The following is a 19,147-nucleotide window of genomic DNA, read 5'->3' on the forward strand; positions in this document are numbered from 1 at the left end:
ACTTTGATTACTCAGAATCACTGTAAAAAATAAATTTAAAAATGTTAAAAGTTTAAATGAAAATAATAGTACCAATAGTTAAGTAAATCTACAAATTTTATTTTGAGTCTGTGAAGGACAGTAACTGAGTCAGGACCACTAATTATTGTTCACACGCTGACTGGTTCTGTGGTCAAGTGGGAAAAATTGAAAGGTTTCAAACCCAGTTCATCAAGTCCATTTTGAAGTGGAATATTCTTCCTGCTATGAAAAAAAATGGACACCCTGTATTTTTTATGTAAACAAAACTATCAGCATTTTACATGATGCAGAATCACTCAATCAGTTTAGACATGCATAGAATGGATGCAGAAAAATATACATTGGACACAAAGAGTGCTTAATAATATAAGTTGAACTAAATTTCTAACAAGCAACATGACGCCCTGTCATAAATGCCATGATTATGCATGTGATGTAATGACCCATACTACACGTTCACACTTTGACAATAGTAAACCATTTGACGTCAGATGAAATGGGGTTGAACGTCACAGCTACCCCCATGTGACAATTTGCATGCATGTATATATGTGGCTGCTCGTACTAGCCCAGACTAAACTGATTTTATAGTGCCAGCTCAATGAGATACCATGCCGCAGTTATGCATGAATACCCCATACAGACACAGTATACTGATTTCGAGCTGACTAATCCTTGCTGTACCTATTAATGCCCAGTGCCACGCAGGGACCAACAAGTATCATATTTTAACATCTTTTGGTATGATGCAACCAGGAATCGAACATATGACCTTCCGCTTCCTAACCACTAAACCACAGAGGTTAGTAAACCCTTTGAGGGCCATGGCAAAACCCTGGAATGTTTTACACACAAATTGTTCTTCCAAATGCAAAATCATATTCATATACCAAATACTACTTTTGGAGTACTAAAATGAAGCTCTGAGGAAAGCGTGGAAAGAGATCAAAAAGTGAGTGAGTGAATCTAGTTTTATATCGCACACAGTAATATTCCAGCTATATAGACAATGTCTGTAGAAAATCAAATCTGGATCACACAATCCAGTGATCAACAGCATAAGCATTGGTCTACGCAACTGGAAACCGATGAAGTGTCAACTGAGTTGGCCAGCCTGACCACCCAGTCAGGTTAGTCGCTTCCTACGACAAGCATGGCTTACTGAAGATCAGTTCTTACTCGGACCTTCATGGGTAGAGAAAAGCAAAGAAGTGTGATATAAAGGACATGCTAGATTCACAACTGTTAGTATTTACTATAATATCGATGATAGTGATTGTTTTCTCAAATGGGCTTTTAATCTTTTGCATTTACACAATAACTGAATGCTCAAATGGTGACTCATCAAACTGTTCCATACATAGCAACTAACTAGTAAGATATCTAAGTAGTACATTAGATATGTTTATTTTCAATACCTGTCTTAACAGAAGTAAGCAGAATAACACAACTTGTTTTAGTCTCTCCTAATTAAGTTCAAAATTACTTAACTTGCTATGGACATACATATGGTTTGTATGATTGAATCAATGTGAATTTAAGAACATGAGAGTAATTCGTTGATTTCAAATTAATTTTAGACTCTCTGTGCACATGCACAGAGTGCAAAGATATATACCGGTGGATTTTGTTCTGAGTGTATTTACAGTAAATTACACTATCAGTAAACATACAATGAAAGCAGAAGTCCGCCAGCAGATATTTTTACACCCTCTGTACATGTGCACAGTGAGTCTAACATTAATGTGAATTCAACAAATGATGGCAGTCTGTAAAATATGTCTAGTATAACATGAAAGGCTACTGTAAACATGGTAAATAACCATGTCCATTGCATAATATCCACAAGAAACTTCAGATATAAATTTTGACACAAAGTTTTGATTAATAAACACTACAGTACAAAGCAAACAGGGTCGCCTGTGAGACAGCAACTACACAGTTTGTGTTGGTGGTCATGGTGATGGCTGTCAAACTGGTGAGAAAATCATTTTTGCGATGCAGTGATCTTCCTCAAGTTTCCATGTCATATCATGCTCCTGCTACTATTCCATGTTGTAATTCATATACTGCTGTACACCAACCTTCGCATAAGATAGATTAACTATGAGTGGATTAAATGACCAGTTACTATTACCACAAAAATGTAAATAATTGCGCCTAAACGTTAAATCCCCTGCTATACACAACAAGCAATAGTGTTGTTAAAAGTAATAAAATGAATAGACCATGACATGGTAAAAACACAAGCAAAATACTGGCTAGCAACTAATCCGGCATCCTTACAGAATACTGCATGACTTTGATAATTCAACTGGATATTAATGGGAAAATCGTTTAACCGTGCAGTTCTTGGTATTTTCATTACAGCGATACCGGGGCGTTGTGGTGTGTGGTGAAGTAGAAATGGCTTCGTCGAGCTTCGTCTCTCAGTTACCAAAGTTATCCTAAACCCCCGCATGTCACATTTTTCACATGGAATTTTTGCACTTACAGATCTCTGAAGCTCTCCAAGCCAAACCGATGCCTTTTCTTTTCCAACAACATCTGGATTGTTATAAAGTGCTTGTAAAGCTTGGTTTACAGTATCTAAGGTCGGCGCTTGCTCCATTTTATAAATAAAATCAACTATTTCTTTTGCAAAACCATCGAACTTTTCCCAAGCAAAGTTCTTCTGACCGGAAACAGTGCCCAGGTAGAAGTATCGGGCGCGCACTATCGCATGTGATATTTGACAAAATTAAATAAATCAATAGGTCATATTGAAACTGATGAACTAAAATGATACATAGTAAACTATCAAAAGCAAATTATTTTGTTTATTTAATTTTTCAAATTATATTCACCGCGGGGCACTACATGTCCTTCACCTTCGTTAGTAAACACTCGTGCTCCTCCCCTTATGTCTGGCGAGATTGACTCAGCCGGGAGATTCACTTCCACGTTAAGCTGAATTCTATCAGCTCATAACTCAGACTAACACTTGAAAGCGATAAGCTGGTGCCATGGACGCTGACGGCCTTCCTCTTGTCGGCCCAGGAGTGGATTACACAAAGGTTTAAACAAAAATATATACTGACCTTTTCTCATATGAAAAGCAAATCGTGACATCGTGTCTAAGTCTTTGATCTGTGTAGAATAAGTCTGTTGGATCTCACTTTTTTTACGTTGACAGTTTGTGTGTCCCGTTTTTGTTTATTGTCAGATAAGTTTCCTCTCATAAGCTGTGTGTGATGAAAATATTGCCACTGTATATGAAAGGGTCATTCAACTCATTGGAACGGGTGCTATTCTGAAGATCCGGATTAGAACTGGTCTTCAGTAACCATTCTTCAAACGGGATCGCGTGATCAGGCTCGCTGACCTTCTTGACAAAAAGTTTAATGTTCATCGTGTCTCATTTACATAGATCATTATGCATGCTGTTGATCATGTGTTTGTCTGGTCCAGATTCAATTATTTACAAACCGCCACCTTATAGCTGGAATATGTCTGAGTGTAGCGTTAGATAACAAACAAACAAAAAATAAATATTGTAAGAAATAGTGACAGAAAGAGAATAAAAGTGTATTCTCTTCTTCTGGTTTCCATGAACGAGAATCATTTCTGAACAGTCTAAGTAAATTTAGTCTCAGTGTTATATGTTACACTCCACCACAGAGTCTAACAAACGGGTGCCAGTCAAATCGCCCCAGCAACAAAACGCCCCAACAAATTCGGTTAAATCGCCCCAGATATTTGGTCAAATCACTCCAGGTATGGTCAAATCGCCCCAGCGGGGTAGTCAATATATTTATTCAGTTTATTCAAAATGGTCTGATATATGCCATAAATGCATGGTTTTGTCAACATCCATACTATATGCTTCACCTAATATTATGTGTTATATTATTAGTAATATCCCATGGCTAGGCAACACCATATGTCCAATTATCTGGTACAGAATTACAGTCTGAATAAACTAAAAAGCTTGTATAAAATATTTATTGTAAATGCTGTAAATGCATAGTTGTTTGTTTGGCATTGTGTAATCACAAGAAGTTTGGTATAATACTTACATAAAAAGAGTCTAGATCTTTGTCAACATAGTAATACCAATTATTTGGTAAAGAAATACAATCTGAATTAAATAAATGATTTGTATAAAATGTTTCGAGTAAATGCTGTGCATGCATAGTTGTTTGTTTGACATTGTTTAATCATAATAAGTTTGGTATAGTACTTATATAAAAACAGTCTACAGCTTTGTCTACTGAGATTTTATAATCCTCATAATGAAGTTCCTCATACAGGAAATCACATGTCTTTCTTATTAAATTTCGTCTGTATGGCAGGCTGGTCCATGAATGCGGCTAACTTTGGACAGGAGCTGCTGGACTGTAATTTGGTCCTCCTTGAACTCTGTCCACAGAGCAAACATCTCCCTCTGGAATCTAGTTGATCGTTCCTTGATTCTTGCTCTCAATTTGCTTTCCTTCAGAAGAAGGATCTTGATTGGGAGCAGGGACGCCTCCCGATGTAGGTGTTGCTCACCGACTTTTGTATTTAGACGCCGGTGCCCACCTGGAGAGGTAATTTTAAAAGGAGTGTTGTAATGCTCAACATAACTCTTATTAAATTCATGAATATTTATGGAAGAGCTATAGACCTTCAATGTGATTGTTTGTTCTTCTTGTCTGTTGGAAGCAAGATAGGCTTGAAGGAGGACAGGTTCTCTTGTAGATCCATTGGGTCCTTGCATTGTAACTTGCCAGGGTTAGCAGTATGGTTGTGCGACTTGGCACTTTGTGTAAAGTGTGTTCCCTTCTGCGTGACAGTAGCAGGACAGCTGTTCTTCTTGTTGCGGACACTACATCTCCAGTTGGTCTGCTTGATGTTCTCTCTCTGATAATGGAATAAACAGTAAAGTAACTGTAATAACGCAGGGATGCCACTGGCTAATATACAACTTACAATTAACAAAATATATTTACATAAAAGAGATGACGAAACTGACAAACACACAAACCTTTACAACATAGATATGTCCATAGCTATCAACAAGTCTCTTCTTGCCCCTCTGTGTGCCTGTTTCTAGGACAGTCCATGTGTTGCTTGCATCTTCAGGGATATCATCTACGGCAGAAGTAATGTGGTCCTCAGCCACTGACCTGTACATACAAAGAAATATTTAGTGATTTGTTACAAGACTGTTGCAACTATTTGGAAATTAGTGATGTATCACAGGTAAATGATATAATAGATATTCATTGTTTTTACCTTTCTTGAATGTCTTCTTCAAGTATGTCTGAGAGGTTTTGTGTGTCTCCACTGCTGTGAAGAGTATCTTCATTGGGAACACTGTCGATGGCAGATAGATTGACATCAAAAGTAACCGTCCCCACTATTTCTGTCATCATGCTTTCCAGTCGTCCATGAAATGAGTGGTCTATGTGACTGCTTTCTCTTGGTGTCTCTTTGCAGATGGTGCATGTAAAGGGTATAGGGGAACCTGTCCTGTCTGCTTCCTCGTACTTCTTCTTAGAAACTTTAGTTCCACAGAGTTTGTGTGTCACACGAGATTGCCTCTTGGCCTACACTTACTTCCAAAAAAAACATTTCCTGCAATTGGTGGTCATCTTGTCAGTTGGAAGAAATGAATGGCATACCCTCAGTCCAAATCAATTTATACAATGCAGAGCCTCAACTCTACCTAAACACAACATTGAATATCAATTAGTTAACATGTTTTAATAGCCTGTTTATATCCACACTATTTGACAAGACTAATTTACAAAAGCTCTAAATTATTTTGATAAGTCTTATATCATACTTGTTGACCAAACCTATGAATTTACGGCCTCACTTTTTGACAAGAGTAATTAAAAAAAAACCAAGCAAATTGTTTTCATAAGTATTATACCATACTTGTTGAGAAAACCAATGCATTTATGGCCTCACGTTTTGGCAAGAGTAATCAAAAAAAACCCAGCAAATTGTTTTCATAAGTATTATACTATACTTGTTGAGAAAACCTATGCATTTACGGCCGCACGTTTTGACAACAGCAGCTGTAGATTGTTTTGATATACATTAAGTACCATACTTGCTGACAAAAACTGTGCATTTACGGCCAAAAAACATTTTATACAAGCCTTTCATTTAATTCTTGTAATTTACAAAAGCATAGATAACATGCAAATAATTGGTGTTATAAGTGTTGTCTATCCATGAATATTACTTTTGCTCTTATCAATTACTAGTTAAATATTTATCAGAAACATTACTACATAGTATTATGTGAAGGCTGTAACATGGAAGTTTTATACAGATTGTAATTCTTTACCAAATAATTGGTATTACCGTGTTACTTAGGCATGGGATATTACTAATAATATAACACATAATATTAGGTGAAGAGTATAGTATGGATGTTGACAAAACCATGCATTTATGGCATATATCAGACCATTTTGAATAAACTGGGGTGTTTTGACTACCCCGCTGGGGCGATTTGACCAGATATCTGGGGCGATTTGACCAAACCTGGGGCGATTTGACCAGATATCTGGGGCGATTTGACCAAATTTGCTGGGGCGTTTTGTTGCTGGGGCGATTTGACTGGCACCCTAACAAACCTTAGTAGAGGGTCGCGTCAGGTAACCTTTGAGCAATCTATGACCGTCCAGTCAGATGCGAGACAATTAAACAGATTTAATCAATCGGACAACGGCTACTACTTAGGGATCGGAGAGACTTACTAAATATTAAGGTCACTGACACAGATCTCTCCACTACAAAAATCTGCATATAACACAGTTAATTGACCTGCAGTATATACCCTTTAGAGTTTCTGTTGACATCATTACCATTAGCTAATATTTCTGCAAGATGACATCCTTGAATATTGCTAAAAACGCTATTTTCAGCGACTGTGTACTCCCTTTTCTCATGGTTGTAACGTGTGTCGTGTGTATCACCCGAAAGCGAGCGTACACTAAATAACTTTCAGAATCGTTTGGGTACAAACCTTTTCGAGATAAAAAGTTCAAAAGGTATGTGCGAATGTCTATTTTTGCAGGTTTTGTTATTCTCAGTAGTTGAATGTAATGAAAAGTACTGAGGCTAAGTTTACTTAGCCTGCATTTCTGAAAGATCCATTTGATTTATGTAATCACATGATGAAGTATATTTGTATTTATCTAAGGTTGAAGCTATACATCAAAAGAGGACCATAGCATTCATCAATCACTTCATAACACACACTGCCAGCTTCTTAAATCGATTCTCAGGAGTATGTGAACAAAAACTGGAGCATCTCTCCAACCGGATCCAGCACCTGGAGATTTCCATGAGCTTGCTAGAAGCCAAGGTAAACTATTCTACAGGTATTTTCAAGTGACACATGAGATTCAGTCCCGAAAAGTACTAGAAGATGTACTTTACCATTAAAGTTTAATCCCAAATGTAACATGTGACCACTTTTTGAAAGCTATTGTGTATCATTGCTCCGATGAAAGGCAGGGATTGGGAAAGGCAAGGATTGGGAAAGGCAGGGGCCATGGGCCATTTTGCACATTAGAATGAAAAATGGCCCATCAAAATTTGGAAGTTTGCTATTGATACAAGGGCAGCAGCCCATTCGAAATTCAGGAAATGGCTAATAATCCTGAAAAAGACCCATTGTCAAAGTTCTTCCTAATCCCTGCATAAGATCTGCAGCAGTTTACATTTCAATATTACAAGTGAAATATTTCTCCAGCAATATTATGCCTGACTTCAGTGAGGTTTTAAATGTCTTTGACCTAGGTCTTGTCTTCTCTCATGCATTAAGCTTCCCTAAGTTGTGGTTTAATTGAAAAACATGATGCATTGACTATATTGCCCAACCATAATGAATAAATGCAGCATACTTTACACAAAATGTACGGCTAAGGAGCCAGTGATTGGTGCATGGGAGACAGCACATACTGGGTCCATGTTACAGCTGGTTAAGTGATGGGTGATGTTGTTCTCATTGCAGGAATTATGACATGCATAGAAGAAAATTATTTTATCTTCATGTCACACATTATATACATACAATATTTAATTTCTGGCTAAGATATCAGGTCGACCAACCGCCACATGTGACAAGGCACAGCTCTTGTGTATCATACATTTAACATACATGCTGTGTTAGACATGGCCTTCAGAGTATAATTATCGCAAGAGTTTCTTTTCCTTTTTGAAACATTTGGAGAAGATATGTGGAAATTAGTTTATCCCTGTGAATTTAGTCTGATCAACACATGTCTTGGATATGTCCCACAGCTGTCTTCAGTGCCAGGCCTTGAGAATGTTACAGTGGCAGCAAGCAGCAGTACTACAACCACTGTAACTGACTCATCTGCCACGCCTTCTACAACTACAGCTGCACCTGCTTCATCTGCCACAGCGGCACCTGCACCATCAACAGCTGTGAGTATTCAGTCCACCAATAAATCCTGGACCATTTCCCACAGCTGATTGGCCATCAAGGGAAGCATTTTTATGTTCATTATTCCATAGTTTGAAACTGTTGTATGAGGACTGGTCAAAAAGTTCTAAGCCTACATAACTTCTAGACTGGTGACACCAACTTATCTTACAAGTGTTGTTTGACAGTGTTCTTCATCAACATTTCCATTTATTTTACTCAAATAGATCAGTTAGTTCAAAAGCAACAGGTCCTTGAAGCATACTGGGGTATACACACAAGTCCTAAGATTAGCTGGTGTTACCAATCTAGAAGCTATGTAGGCTTAGAGTTTTTTGACCAGCCCACGTAGGCCCCATCTGCTCTAGTTACAACATGACAGTAATGTCTTTAATCTTTTTGCAGGATTATCCTTTTATGGGGTTCAGATTGAGTTCAGATGCATTGTGATTTTGGGTCCATAGCAAACTTGAAAATCTCAGATCCATTCGCTTTTACCTTTTTGAAAAAAAATATATTTTAGATGTACAGTAATATATTAACAGTCATCCTCAATTTTAATGCAATATATAGTGTTTGTATCTCCATATATAAGACTATAGTATAATCCTGTCATCAGCCCCACAAATGAAGCCACTGCAATATTCTTCAAATTTTGATTGTGAGTTTGTCAAACACTGCAACTGGATTCATGTCAAGATGTGGCTTTTGTCACATTTTGCAAACCTCTTTTGCCCTTAATCTGACTCCAGTGCCACAGATTTAGAAATGCAAAACATAGAATTTTTGTCATTTTGTATTGTAAATTTATGTCTGTATTCTTCTCTTTTAGTCTGTATTTTAGTCATGTGTGGGCTTAGGAGTCAGATGTTTTGACTGAAACATGTATCTGAAAGGTTAAAACAGTTTTTGGTATAGGCATGTTGATTTATTAGGTCTTTAGTTGGTAAATATGAATGTTTAGTCACACTGGTTATGGTCTTGGAGCATATTTACACTACACCAACATTTATCTATAAATTAGTGTGACATATGCTGTTATAACATAAAAAGTCTTCTTTTCATAAAAAGTTTTTATGGGGGGTTGGGGTAGGTTCTTTTCTGATGATTTTAAGGTATCACCCATTTTGTTCTAGGGGTAGGTCATCACTTTTGTACTCTGTCTCTCTCTCATGGGGACCTGTGAAGATCTGGGGTAGAATAACCCATGCCCGCCATAAAGGGCTACTATGCTCTTAAGAGGGGACAAACAGGATCGGGTGGTCAGGCTCGCTGATTGACACGTCATCAGTTCCCAGTTATGTAGGTCGATACTCATGCTGTTGATCACTGGATTGTCTGGTCCAGACTCGATTATTTACAGACCGGTGCCATATAGCTGGAATATTGCTGAGTGCGGCGTAAAACTAAACTCACTCACTCACTCACTCACTCACTCACTCACTCACTCACTCACTCACTCACTCACTCACTCACTCACTCACTCACTCACTCACGGGCCTGGAATGACAGCATTTCTTTCATCCAGAACTACTTAAAAAATTGCCTCACCTGGTTCATCTGCTCACTTGTGACTTTGTTCCTCCTTCAGCCAGGAGATCCTGGAGCAGCAGCAGCAGCAGAGGAGGCAAAACCAACAATGACAGTATCACAACATCCCAGTTATGCCAGGTTCTTCAAGATGGTTCAAGTGGTGAGTGAATGGGTCTTATGCTTACATTCATTCTTAGCAACACTTAAGCCTCTATGCCAGTTATACCAAGAAATATAAAGTCTTTCTCAGGATATGATATTGGATGTCATCCACTGACTGCATTTATCAAACTTCAAGAACTGCTGTAGTACTTAAAAGGTATTCCTGATCATAAAGTTATCAAATTCATGCAAATTTCGTATTGCTGCCAAACAGCCATCTTTAATTTCGTCACATAATGCTTATTCTGAAATACTGTGAGGCATACCTTTTAATCTCTCCATTTAAAGTCCAGAATTAAAAACACAGTATTTCACCTGTTTGACTTAATCATCTATGACAATAGGAACTGAAACTGATCTAAATAATCAACACAATTATTCCTTGAGACGTGTTGAGTTTCTTAAAGGTTCTTCATCCTTGTTTCCCTCTTCATTAACTATGATCTTAATTTACCTCTGAAATTGTCAAAACAAAATTACTTACATGTAACATAAATGTGGGGCGTTATCATTCACAGTTATTTTGTCATTTGCCTTCATTCCTATGTCAGAGGGTACCCATTTTATCATTTCCATTGTTTCCAGGGCTTGCTGATTTGTGGTGTATGGCGTATAAGTAAACTCACACCTGCTGTATTTCTCATTCAAAGTGTGAAGACCATTTCTGTTGTCCACCACCATGATGCTGCTCGATTATTGCTAAACATGGGATTCACTCACTCACTCACTCACTCACTCAAAAAATCACTCACTCACTCACTCACTCACTCAAAACCTCACTCTGTTTCCTACTTCAGGGGGTCCCAGCTATGGCTGTTAAGAACAAGATGATTGCTGAAGGACTGAACCCAGATTTACTTGAGTAAGTATCTGACACAAAGGTCCAGGTCAGAGCTCCAGATAATTTTTCAAGCAACTGAGCATTTACTCCCATGTCTGTTTATGTATGAGTAATTGCATTTTTGAGGAGTAACTAGCATTTTGTATACTCCCACTAGTAAAAAGAATTGAGTACTTTTACACAGACCTTCTTATCCTTATTGAGTACTTAACTCTTCTAAATATATAAATATGAATGCATCTCGGCAGAATGATTTTTTTCAGTAATTGTAATTGTCATATTGCCCAACATTTGACAGTCATTTCTAAATACTCAACGTGGAAGTCATGTGACTATTCAAGTAAAACCCGGACAGTGGCTACAGCTATAGTAGTATGTGTATACACAGGCATCGCTTACCATTAGCCAATGCTGTTATAGAGTGTGGGCGCCATGACGCATCCTATGCAAGTCATCATAGTTAATTGAGTAAAGTACACAAGGTTTTGTAGACCTATTGGGTTTTAAGTGATTCTGACATGTTTTTTTGTACTCCCAGATTTGAAATTATTTGAGTAAATCTGATTTTTATTGAGTAAAATATGCAAATGCACACCTTAACTGGATCTCTGCCAAGTTGAGTTTCAAATGGTGATTTGTGTTCTTATTCAGCTCAGTATGTGGCTGTCTTGAGTTTAATCCATTCTTCCACAATAATGAATGTTCAAGAGTGTTTTTGCATGCCAGTATAGTGAAGCAGTGCACACATAACTGCAAAAAGCTTGATCTATCCCTTGATTCTGTCTGCTTCTGTGTTGCCATAGCAACCCTGATGCCCCAGCACCTGATGGTGGAGGAAGCTCATCCGGTGGAGGCGGTGGTGGAGGAAACAAGAGTGACAGTGATGACTTCAGTGATGACAATGATGACGACGATGATGATGGTGATAGACGTGGTGACAGTGATGAAGACTGGTGATACTGTGCAATACATCATTCCTCAAACTCCATCATGTTGTACCGATTCCACAGTTTCCTGATTAATCTGACATATTACAATGTAGAGGTGACAAACAAACTTACAGTACCTGCTCATGATCCACCACATCAGTAGCATGGACTGGTTGTTTGACATGAGTGCCATAATTAGAACATGCTCTCTGATAGTTTGTATGACAGTGTAGGTGAGAGCGTGAAGTTCAAAATGCTCAAGTTTTGAATGCAAGGCAATTAAATGACTATAAAATGTCCAGTTTCCACCATGCCAGATTAGGCTGGAATTTCTTGGTTCTGTTTTGGAGTCTAAGTCTGTGTAATCACATTACAGAATCTGAGGCCAGATCAAAAGCAGCGTGGTCCCAAGATGCCTATTTTCGTTGGTTGCTTGATTTTCAGTGTTCCAAGTCTGTGTTGTATTAAAACTAGACATACTTCACAATTCATTTTGGAAAGGGTTTGAACAGTATGTTTTGAGTCATTTAACTCCCATGCCTCAGGAATTTGCAAAGTGCAGTGACTACCACAAGGTCAAAGTGTGAGATGAATTTTGTTTAAGTATTTTTATCAGTACTTTCTAGTACTGTTGAACTTGAAAGTTTTAAAAATATTGTCTGTGTGATGACTGAGTTGCCAACTCCATGAAAAACATCGGCCACTGACAACTGTAAGGGTAGAAGAAGAGCAAATTATTGAGAATCTGGATAATCAGCCTTTCAATCCAGATAAGTGGATCTTGTTACATAATGCATTATAACTATCATATGAAACACTGTGACAAAGTATTGTTTGTTGAGTAAATTAGAATATCATATACACAAAGTTCATATTAGTGCTTGTATACCAGAAACAGCACATATGAGTTTCATCCTTCTCATGGCATGTCTCAGATGTACCATGATGTTGTTTGTTTATATATGATGTTTTGATTTTTAAGAGGTGGGGAGTGGGGACCAAGTTTTGAGTTTTGCGGGCTGTACAAGACTGTCAAACAGCATGTGATGGGATTCTGATCGTTGTAAGTTACATCGTTGATACCTCCTTACCTCCCCTGGAACATTGGCTTTAATCTCTGGTGAGTCTCTACATCAGATTTATGTGTGTTTGCCATGTTAGTAACAGACATATTGTGTCTCAACAACTCTTTTTGCTTGAATTAAACCAGAGACCATATACCGATAGTCTCTGATTAAACTCACCCATCTTTGTACATAATCCTGGAGTCTCGGTTCGATTTCTCTCCAACTCAGCACAGTGAGTTAGTGTCAGTTTTTGGATTTCTCCATCCCTGTTGACAACACAAAATGTTGTGCTTCTGAAATGTCAAAATTAGGCTATGTCATGCTTGCAGGTTTAGCAGAGTGTATCGTGTAGAAAATCCTACACCTACCAGTGTGCGCAATGTTGGCACAGGTGCTGTCTTCCTCGTTCTAATAATACCTATAATAGTATTACTAATAATAATGATAACATTAAATTATAGATTAAATCAAGAAATGTATTTCACATTCCAAATTTCCAGATTGATTGTAATCTTGTAATGCTATTAAGGTTTAATGCACATTTTCAAGGGGCATTGCTCTGTGAGCCATAATCGTGCACACCAGCTGCCAAATAACAGCCTCATTGTGTTTCTCTCTATGTACCTGCAAAGGCAGTTGCTGTGTGATACTGTCCTGTTTTACTTAGTGGAATATATACTGACATAAACAAAGAATGGAACACATAAATTTGAAACCGTCCCATTCTTCTCTTTCAGTTCCTTTACAAGCTTTGTATTGCATTGTAGGTGAAAGTTTGAAAATGAGTAAATGGACACTGTGTTGTATTGATGTTCTACCAATTATTTCCATCAGTATATGTAGTTCTTGGAAACATTCACGCTTCGTGTGAGTCACATTATATTAACTGATTCGTTAATTTAGATAATTGTTGGATAATGTGCTTCCTGCTAAACCTTTGTTGAAAAATATATATTATTCACTATATTCAGTATTTCTTTAATTCTGAAGCAGTTTCACCTAGAAAAGCATGCCAGGATAACAGGATTTAATTTGACTACACTTTTCACCTGTACCCTGAAGTTTGCACTTCTTCAGTGTATGTGTGGAAGCTGACATAAGTTTTCACTGACAGGCTCTGTTTAAGACCTGCACTGATTTAAAGGGTATCACCCAACTGTCACAGAACCGTGGTACACAGGAAGATCTGGGTTAGAATTGATCTTCAGTAACCCATGTTGTCGCGAGAGGCGACTAATGAGATTGGGTGGTAATGCTCGCTGACTTGGTTCACACGTGTCATCGGTTTTCAGTTGTTGTGATTGATGCTCATACTGTTGATCACTGGATTGTCTGGTCCAGACTCGATTATTATTTACAGACCACCACCATATAGCTGGAATATTGCTGAGTGCGGCATGAAACTAAACTCTCTCTCTCACTCACTCACTCATTCACTCACTCACTCACTCACTGCCATATAGCTGTAGTGTCATATTGCTGATTGAGGTATAAAACTAAACCTACTCACTCTCTCACAGAGCCAGGGAACAAATTATCAACTTATTAGTTATCACGAATTGATTTTTGTCACATGTTTAAGGCTTCCCATGAATGTGTGAAACTGGCATAATATATACATGTATATACATATGTTGTAGTATTTATTTGTATAAGTAGGATACAGATGTGTATTGTATTAATGGTTCGCCAACATATGACATACCAACATATTAACTTGACATTTAGAAGTGATGAGTTTCTGTTGAAATAACTTAACTCAATGTAACAATACATACACTGTGTGGACTTACACAAGACAAGCTACTGTTCCAAACCACTGTGGCCCTCAAACTTTTACTCCAGAAGCTTTCAAGTCTGGGGACCAGGCTCCTGATCCACAAAGCGTTCATATGCTATACATTAGAGTTTACAATAAAAAGTGAATTTAATTCTGGCAACAAGGCATGAGGACACTCCATTTTGAAAGCAAGAAATGGTGATAATGACTTTCAAGAACCCTATTTCTGACTTTTGTCTTAAAGTTGTGACAAGTTTTACTATATCCTTAGTGATACAAAGGCTTTTGTGCATCAGGCCCCAGACTTTTAACACTAGTGTATGACAATCATGCTAAACTGGAAAATTGAAAAAGGAAATATTTCACTCTCTAATCACATGCTTTGGCAACAAGACTGAATGTTTATTTGTGACGTTATTTGAGTGCTGTACACAAAGGGCATTAACTTAAACTGAATCTTTCAAATCGGTGAAGGCGATTGGGTGAGATGGTGGTTAAAGCGTTAACTTGTCACACTGAAACCTCAGGTTCGATTCCCCAGATGGGTAGAATGTGTGATTCTGTGAAGCCAATTCTGGTGTCTGCCTTGCTATTTCTGGAATATTGCTAAAAGTTCATATAATGTAACTCACTCATTCACCTTTAACTTTACGCAACACTTTGCGAGTCAATCACATTGTCCTCCTTGCTCTTATTGACAAGCTGGTACCCACATTAGTACATGATACCATAAATAACATTATGCATACAATTGTACATGAGTAAAAAACATTCATACAGCAAAACTATTTTTAGTTCTACAAAGAGCCAGACAAAAACATAACACTGATTAAATCTCTGTGAGGTGGTAATAACATTATGTACTGATTTGATACTGATTCATGTTTTACATATCTGGGTAATTCAAGGTTACCATACAGACCATCATTTATGTTATACCCACTTAAAATAAAATAAATCGTTTCTTATAGCATCATAGTTGGTACATTTGAAAAGATAAAGAAGGGTGTCCTCAAGGACAGCGTCCCAAGTACATGGATATTAATCTACTTACTTTATGAGCTTGTAAATCACACCACTCTAATCAGTTTGCAGTGGATTATTTGACAGAACCTGTTTCTAGTGGTGATATCAAGCAAAATAAGTATTACAATATAGTGTAATCTTCTCCTTGAATTCACTTGGTCACTGTATAAGTCTAAATTGTTCTTCTGAATTTCAGTAGTACTGGGTAGAAATGACTTTTCTTCATGAATGGCATTTATATATCCTTCAACAACTTATCACTGGTGAAACTTTATCAAGTATAAGTTTATCTCAGCAGTCCAATTTGCTTCCTTTGGAAACCAGAGTCCAGAATGCTGGTAATAATATCTATTTTTGCATGAATAATCTTGGACTAGTTAAGATCATTTCACTAATATCACTAATTGAGCATTTCCTGAAATCCTCCAAAAGAGTTCAAATAATACCACATCAATGTACCTCTCACTTTAATACAAGAGTCGCTAATGTCACCAATCGGGCATTTCCTCAAATTTTCCCCCAAATTCAAATGCTACCATATCAATGTACATATATCTCACCATTATATAAATTTCACTCATCTCATCATGACTAATCGAGAACTTTGTTGAAGTGCCCTTGTACCATTCCAACACTCAGTGTTTATAAACATAAAAAATGAAACTTGGATTTCATATCAGATATACTGTTTTCATCTGTCAGCTACTAACTAGTGCACTTATGTGACCTTGACAAAAACAAATAATGACATATATTTTATGTGACATTTGCAAGATGGTGAAGTTAATTTTTCAATCAATTCACGTAGAGGAACTTTTTTGACCTTAGATATGAGAACCAGGTCAAACATTCCATGCTATCTGCTTATAGGTCGTCGTTTTATAAGTGGTTATAAAACAGACATGTTGGTTTGTGTTCCAAAGTGCCATCTCAGCCAACAAAATAAGATGCTGTATATATTTAGTTTTATGACAGTTTGTGACCTGACATAGTTGCCAGCTATTATAATAACAGTTAGTTTCTAAAAATGTCTAATCTGTTTTTGTGTTAGGTGCTTGCTGTTAAATCAAATGATAAGAAATTATATCTTATTTCATAATGTTTGTCATGTATTATGTACATACAAAAGCATGAAAAATGTTTGTTAATGTTCTGATTTTGGCAGTTTTGCGGAATGTACATTTTGAAAAGGGTTTGTTTTAGTTTCATTGAGGGTTATGATGTATGATGAGAACTCTCAAAAACACCCTTATGTAAGGCATTGTTAGAATATGGGAGAGCAATCAGTGAGAGTTCATCATCACTAGGAAAGTGGATAAAGTGTTGGACCATCACATGTGATCTCAAGAGAGGGGATCAGATCAGATCATTCCATTACCTGCAGATTAATGCTTCTCCTTTGAAAGTATATATTGTTGTAAGAAACAAAGAAATTCATTTGAACTGCAACTGAGCCCGAGTGAAATAGGAGATTCTGAAACTGAGGAAATCTCAACTGGCTTTATTTAGAGGTTTTGTTTGACAGAAAGGGCTGGGTGGAAGGGAAAATATGGTTCAGGGACGTGAGACTATTGCCATAATATGCAGCCACTTGTTCTGGAGATAGATGGTCATGGTGACAGTGCTACTTGTCTGAGAACTACGTTTCCAATAGGACATTAAGCTTTTACCATACTCATGCAATGTGTATCTTAGTAACATCGTCAGGGAGCTTAAATATTGAGCAATCTGATATTGTATTTGGACTGTTCTTTGTAGATTGGAATGAGACCAACTCATTCATTTATTTACACTTTAATTTAATATTGTATAGCACGATGCAGCACTGATGTACATTCTTTGAATCCTGTAACACATTTCAAGACAAGCTGAGGATTGGAGAATTCAGGAATCCCTATTCTGTGACTTCGTACTGAGAGTACTGAATAGCAAGTGATAAAATGGTCCATTTGTTTAATGCAGAATGTTTGAAAATAATGTAGTGTTATGTTAATGGTTGATTGTGTATAAGATGAATAAAGATGTGCTGTTTATGTACATTTGAAGCATACAGCCATGGTTGTGTTATTTATGAAATGAAATACCGTCTGTGGTGTGACCGAAGACTATAATTAAGGCCAGCTTGACCTAAAGTCGAGTGATCATACGTTGCAGCCTGGTTGTGTGTCATCAGCTAAGCCATCTGTAAACATGAGCGTAGCTGCAGTGCTAATGAAACTGGTGAAACTGAAAATCAAATGCCTATCCCAACAAGGACAACACTTGTCTTTGTTCAATGCGTTTGAATCCCGCTGGATTCGGGAGCAGTTACTTCATAACGTTGGTCCTAACAAGCGATTACATTGGAATGCATGTGTAAATCACATGCTTCGTACAATATTTCAACAACTGTGGGCTGTATGTTCAAGTGTTTCGAGGGCGCCAAGCACACTGAGATATTTCATAATTACAGAATGTATACTACCGTTTTCTAAACCTATTTAAGGTACGACAGTATTAAAAAGTGTACCTTCTCTGCTTAGCATGGCAAGACGAAAACCTTAAGAAATCATGATGACAAACTATTAGGATGTGCTGTATCGACATCGGTGCTGTATCGACATCGGTGCCGACTTGAACATTACTGGATTTCTGGTGTTGGGGAACGTCGTCCTGCCCTCCACCAGAACCATCGTAAAGTGGATGTTTGCTGTTGGCCTGGGGAACATTGTCAGGGGCATAGCTACAATAATATAAAAAGCCCATTCTTTAAAAGGATTTTTGTACACAAAGGATGTTGTTTACTAATTCTTCCCCCAAATACCCACAAACAACACGTTGTCAGAACACTTTTAACAATTCTAGCTGAAATAACAAGTTCTTGAAATCATCAAACGTCAAACGATAACACTTCAGGGGAGATATTCATAAAAGAACTAAGACAGAAATAAAACTTAAGTTTTTCACTTTTTCTGACTTAAGTTTTAAGATTTTACTTAAGTCATATTCATAAAGCAGCTTAGGCTTAAGTTTTGGCAATTTCTACTTAACTCGTAAGACTGGGCCGGGGTAGGTTTAACTGGAATGGGGCGGTGGGGTAGCCTAGTGCTTAAAGCGTTCGCTCGTCACGCCGAAGACCCGGGTTCGATTCCCCACATGGGTACAATGTGTGAGGCCCATTTTCTGGTGTCTCCCGCCATGATATCGCTGGAATATTGCTAAAAGCGGCGTAAAACCGAACTCACTCACTCACTTAACTGGAAGATGTTTGACTTAAGTCAGAAAACAACCGTAGCGACGTCGACTCACAGCCTGTACCTGTTGGATGAGGTCGTAAAATGCATCTGGCTCACTGGTTACACCTGCTATGTG

The 19,147-nt window shown here is 37.6% G+C and overlaps 2 protein-coding genes across 2 annotated transcripts in view; one reads left to right on the plus strand and one right to left on the minus strand.

Moving 5' to 3' along the window:
- The window catches only part of LOC137286621 (transportin-3-like), a 30,430-nt gene extending 27,725 nt beyond the window's left edge, over nucleotides 1–2,705 (minus strand). The window contains exon 1 of the mRNA XM_067818570.1: nucleotides 2,516–2,705. Coding sequence (XP_067674671.1) covers nucleotides 2,516–2,632 — 117 coding nt within the window. The 5' untranslated portion in view covers nucleotides 2,633–2,705. The remainder of the gene's footprint in view (nucleotides 1–2,515) is intronic.
- Nucleotides 2,706–2,901: 196 nt separating this feature from the next.
- On the plus strand, nucleotides 2,902–17,846 carry LOC137287284 (WASH complex subunit 3-like). Its single transcript, XM_067819519.1, has 6 exons — nucleotides 2,902–3,077; nucleotides 7,208–7,372; nucleotides 8,314–8,460; nucleotides 10,050–10,151; nucleotides 10,951–11,015; nucleotides 11,798–17,846. The coding sequence occupies exons 1-6, from the start codon at nucleotides 3,027–3,029 to the stop codon at nucleotides 11,949–11,951; spliced, it is 684 nt and encodes a 227-aa protein (XP_067675620.1). The 5' UTR covers nucleotides 2,902–3,026; the 3' UTR covers nucleotides 11,952–17,846.
- The last annotated feature ends 1,301 nt before the right edge of the window (nucleotides 17,847–19,147 follow it).

This window comes from Haliotis asinina, chromosome 6 (genome assembly GCF_037392515.1).
Source record: "Haliotis asinina isolate JCU_RB_2024 chromosome 6, JCU_Hal_asi_v2, whole genome shotgun sequence".
Classification (NCBI taxonomy): Eukaryota; Metazoa; Mollusca; class Gastropoda; order Lepetellida; family Haliotidae; genus Haliotis; species Haliotis asinina.

What these genes read in the sequence shown, in the direction of transcription:
- LOC137287284 (XM_067819519.1), top strand. Translation starts at nt 3,027, where the DNA reads ATGGACGCTGACGGCCTTCCTCTTGTCGGCCCAGGAGTGGATTACACA. An exon ending in CAGGAGTGGATTACACAAAG is followed by an intron (nt 3,078 to 7,207) that starts GTTTAAACAAAA and finishes TATTTATCTAAG; the next exon opens with GTTGAAGCTATACATCAAAA. An exon ending in CTGAACCCAGATTTACTTGA is followed by an intron (nt 11,016 to 11,797) that starts GTAAGTATCTGA and finishes GTGTTGCCATAG; the next exon opens with CAACCCTGATGCCCCAGCAC.